Raw genomic sequence first — 5063 nt, 5'->3', positions numbered from 1 at the left:
CTGTTGGTTACAAGAAAATAAGGTACACAGCACACTGTTAGCAAGAATGTTTTTCCAAATAGGGACACTTTTTATTCTTCCTTTTTAAAAGCAAATGGTGCTTCACCAAATGAAAATTTAGCAAGTAGAAAAGCACAAAGACCCTAGTTTAACAGAAATATAGGCAAGTGATATAAATAGTAATTGAATGGAAAGATGACCATTTCACCCATAGATAGTAAATGTTAAAGTAATCACTGATCATTAAAAGTATAGAATAACATATTGTAGATTCAAAATATATTATCTCAAAAAGGAAAAAAGTGAGCGAGGAGGGAATGAAGAGTGAATATTATTATATTGTGTCTATGAACTAAATTAAATCCGCTAAAAACTAAAAAACTAAAAATGAATTCAAAGAATAAGTTACAATTGACTGTGATCATGGACTGAGTCCTTCTAATGTTTATGGTCTTCTAAAATTTTTCATTTGAGTGTCTCTAAAGTAGATATGCATGGAAGGAGCTGAATAACATGAAAACCAATCATGTAAGCACCCTAAGAAGCCTGAGTGTGTTACGCTTGAGAAGACTGGAAGAAATTGTATGCTTACCAGTGTAAATAAGAAGGCAAAACACATCATAAAAATTATGAATTTCAAAACTGTATAGCACCAGGTTAACATTTTCTTTTAATTCTGTTTATTGTATAAACCTTAGAGTTACTCTTGAACTATATCTATGACTAGTTGAGTTGAAAACTTATACAGAGTGCTGGATGCCTGTTCATCAGTTTCCTTTTACAAACACTATTTTCTTTTCCAGAAGGAATGCAGGTTATATTGAAACACAAAATCTTACACGTGTCTCAGAATTCCATCTCTTGGGATTCTCAGAGGATCCAGACCTACAGCCCCTCATTTTTGTGCTGTTCCTGTCCATGTACTTGGTCACAGTGCTCGGGAATCTGCTCATCATCCTGGCTGTCACCTCAGACTCCCACCTCCACACCCCCATGTACTTCTTCCTCTGCAACCTGTCCTTGGCTGACATGGGTCTCACCTCCACCACGGTTCCCAAGGTGATTGTGGACATCCACACTCACAGCATAGTCATCTCCTATGTGGACTGCCTGACACAGATGTCTTTTTCCATCATCTTTGAATGCATGGATGATTTCATTCTGACAGTGATGGCCTATGACAGGTTTGTTGCCATCTGCCACCCTCTTCATTACCAGGTCATCATGAACCCCCAACGCTGCGGCTTCTTAGTTTCAGTGTCAGTTGTGGCCAGCCTTTTGGATTCCCTGCTGCACAGTTTAATGGTCTTGCAAGTTACCTGCTTCAAGGATGTTGAAATTTCCAGTTTCTTCTGTGACCCTTCTCAGCTTCTCAACCTCACCTGCCTTGACACGATCATTCATGACATATTTGTATGTTTTGTTGGTGTCTTATATGCTTTTCTCCCTATGTCAGCACTCTTCTTCTCTTATTATAAAATTGTTTCCTCCATTCTGAGGGTCCCATCACCAGGTGGGAAGTACAAAGCCTTCTCTACTTGTGGCTCTCACGTGTCAGTCATTTGCTTATTTTATGGAACAGGCCTTGGGGTTTACCTCAGTTCAACTTTCTCACTTTCTCCGGGACAGGATGCCTGGGCTTCAGTGGGGTACACTCTGGTCACCCCCATGCTCAATCCCTTTATCTACAGCCTGAGGAACAGGGACATCAAGAGGGCCATCTGGAGGCTCCTCAGCAATACCGTCTCAGTGCCATGCATTTGGATTACTGGTTGGAAAAGCAGCAAAACTGAGTCCTAGAACTACACATCTCACCTCCCTCATTCCATGGTATTTGAGGCTCTTTTCTCTCCATATTGTGCCTTAAAGTGGCCTCTTTTGGTGTTTTTGGTGGAGAGCATTACAGAATTTTGTTCATATTTACCACAGGATGTCTGAATCCTATGGTACTATAAGTTCCTTTTGCTAATGCAGACATCCTAGACAGATGAACAACTCTTTTTTTTAATTTATTTATTTGACAGGCAACTTAGGGAGAGAGGGATAGAGGGAGAGAGGGAGAGAGGAGAGAGAGAGAAAGGTCTTCCTTCCATTGGTTGACTTCCCAAATGGCCTCTATGGCTGGAGATGTACCTATCTGAAGCCAGGTACCAGGAGCTTCCTCCAGGTCTCCCATAAGGGTTCAGAGCCCAAGCACTTGGCCCATCTTCCACTGCTTTCCCAGGCCACAGCAGAGAGCTGGATTGGAAGAGGAGCAATCGAGACTAGAACCGACACCCATATGGGATGCCAGTGCTGCAGGCGGAGGATTAACCAAGTGAGCCATAGCGCTGGCTTCGTTTTTTTTTTTTTTTTTAAGATTTATTTACTTGGAATTCAGAGTTACACAAAGAGAGGAGAGGCAGGAAAGAGAGAGAAAGAGAGAAAGAGAGAAAGAGAGAAAGAGAGAGAGAGAGAAAGAGAGAGAGAAAGATGTGTCTTTCATCCGCTGGTTCACTCCCCAGTTGGCCACAATGGCCAGAGCTGTTTCAATCCAAAGCCAGGAGCTAGGAGCTTCTTCCAGGTCTCCCACATGGGTGCAGGGGCCCAAGCACCTGTGCCATCCTCCACTGCTTTCCAAGGCCATAGCAGAGAGCTGGATTGGAAGTGGAGCAGCTGGGACTAGAACTGGCACCCACATGGGATGCTGGCACTCCAGACGGCGGCTTTACCTGCTATGCCACATTGCCAGCCCCTCCTTTTATGTTTTTAAAGTTTCCATATTTTCCAAAATTCCTATGTATCTTACACACATGTGTGTCACCCTTCATTATCTGTGAGAATATGCAGTGCTGCTCATTTTTAGGTAACACCAGGGAGCTTTAGCAATACTCAGGACTGGGCCTCTCCACCAGAGATTCTGATTTCTTCAAGTGTATGAAGACTGAGTATTTCTAAAGATCCTAAGTGTATAATGAAAACTGACAACAATTCTTTAGGAGCTTCATTGTAGGTGATGAGCTACTTTTCTCTCACTGTTTCAGGATTTTCTTTCTTTGTGTGATTTTGCACAGTTCGATTATAATTTGTTTTGGTGTTAAGTCTTTTGGATTTATTATAATTGGAGTTCATTGAGCTTCTTGAATGTTTGTCTACTTCCTTCTTCAAATTTGGGAAGTTTTACATTTTAGTCATTATTTCATCATGTTGGTTCTCTGCCACATGCTCTCCCTCTTCTTATTGTGGAACTCCCAGAACGTATACTTGGTCTGCCCATAGTATCCCTTAAATCTCTCTGCCTCTTTACTTCTCTTCATTCTTTTTTCCTCCATTCTTTTGATAATAGTTGGAAAAAAACAACTCAATCTGAAAAAGTTTTGATTAGCTGAGTCTAGCAGTGAGTGTAAACTAAACACTTTTTGGAGTTAAAAACAGGGGAAGCTGGGTATGATTCATTAATTGGGACAAAGCAACTAATATGAGATGTTAGTGAAGGAAAAGGCATGAGGGGCATATGGGCATGCCCTGTATTACTACCTCATAATTTGTTTTGTACATTTAAATCTATTTGGGTATAAAAAGTTTAAAGGTATAACTGTCAGTAACAATAATTTGGATGGTAAAAAAATGCCAGAGCCTTTCTTCTCCTTGATACAGTCTGCTGTTGAACACTGTATTTCTTTACTCCCATTTAGTTATACTTTATCTCCAGTATTTGTTTCATTTATAGTTTATGTCTCTTTATTATCATTTTGTTCATACATAGTTTTCATGATTTGTCTGTGTTATCTCTTAACATACTGACAATATTTAAGATGGTTATTTTGAACTTGCTGTGGGATAATCAAATATCTCCATTTCTTTAAAGAAGGGCAGGTGGTTTTATTTCTGCAGATGAAATTTGTTCCTTCATGCCTTATTTGTTTCTATGCATTGTTTGTGTTCTCTGCTGAGACTGGAGTCTTAGAAAAATCAGGAGGGGCTGGCTCTGTGGTGTAATGGGTAAAGCAGCCGCCTGCAGTGCCGGCATCCCATATGGGTGCCGGTTCAAGTCCTGGCTGCTTCACTTCTGATCCAGCTCTCTGCTATGGCTTGGAAAAACAGAAGATGGTCTCTCATGTGTGTGGGAGACTTGGAAGAAGTTCCTGGCATCGGATCAGCGCAGCTCCAGCCAGTGCAGCCAATCAGGGAGTGAATCAGTGGATGGAAGACCTCTCTCTCTCTTTCTCTGTGTCTCCTCTCTCTGTGTCACTCTTTCAAAAAAAATAAATCTTTAAAAAAAAAGAAAAGAAAAAAAGGCTGTCCAGTTCCTTACAGATTGGCCTCATGAAGGGAAAGACCTTTACTGGTAGACATGTTGGACATCCTGGGGAACCCTCAAGCCTTCTCTGGGGAGGCATCATCTCTGGGCTTGTGTGTGTGTGTGTGGTTTTGCAGTTAGAGAGTTTTGCCATTGTCCTCAAGAGTGCGTCATTTCCTCTTCCACTTGGTGTCTGCCTGTGGCACTGAAATTCCTCTGGGGGTTGTTCCTAGGTGCCCTCCCTTGTTCATTGTTTCCCATGTAGCACTGTCATTACCAAAAGTGCCCAAGACAGGCCAGGTATCAACTCCTTCCTCAGGCCTTTCTGAGAAGACAGAACTTTGAACACTCCACCTGCTCTTTCTCTTCCACGAGAGATGTTAGGAGTTGAGGATTTTCTCTCTGCCATACTGCCCCTCAGGCAGGGAGGGCCTTGTTGTGCACATGCAGGGAGCTCTCTTACAAACTTGGACGCAGCTCTTGCTGGTTTTGTGCACACCTAGGGTGATGCAGTCTCTTAGCTGGTTTGTTAGAGGCCAGACACAGGCATTTTGTCCCTGTATATTAAGTCTTGCCATCATGTGGGAAATGAAGACCTGGGCTTCCTATTCTGTATGTCACTGATATCACTGTGGCCAAATGCATATTTTTCAATCTCAATGAGCTGACAACACTCATTAAAAATGCAAAGAAAATGCATTATGGAGTGAAATGGGTACTACCTTGGTAAGCAGAAAAAAGAAATTGCTGGGAACATTTGTTGTGGGCATTTGGGCAGTGATCC

At 41.9% G+C, this 5063-nt stretch overlaps 1 protein-coding gene across 1 annotated transcript; it reads left to right on the top strand.

Moving 5' to 3' along the window:
• The first annotated feature begins 756 nt into the window (after nucleotides 1-756).
• Nucleotides 757-1800, top strand: LOC138845770 (olfactory receptor 7E178-like). Its single transcript, XM_070059342.2, has one exon. The coding sequence runs from the start codon at nucleotides 757-759 to the stop codon at nucleotides 1798-1800; it is 1044 nt and encodes a 347-aa protein (XP_069915443.2).
• Nucleotides 1801-5063: the final 3263 nt, after the last annotated feature.

Source organism: Oryctolagus cuniculus, chromosome 16, assembly GCF_051225735.1.
Source record: "Oryctolagus cuniculus isolate XC-2025 breed Fujian yellow rabbit chromosome 16, ASM5122573v1, whole genome shotgun sequence".
Classification (NCBI taxonomy): domain Eukaryota; kingdom Metazoa; phylum Chordata; class Mammalia; order Lagomorpha; family Leporidae; genus Oryctolagus; species Oryctolagus cuniculus.
The sequence above is the reverse complement of the archived record's forward strand: the minus strand, read 5'-3'. Positions and strand labels throughout refer to the sequence as shown.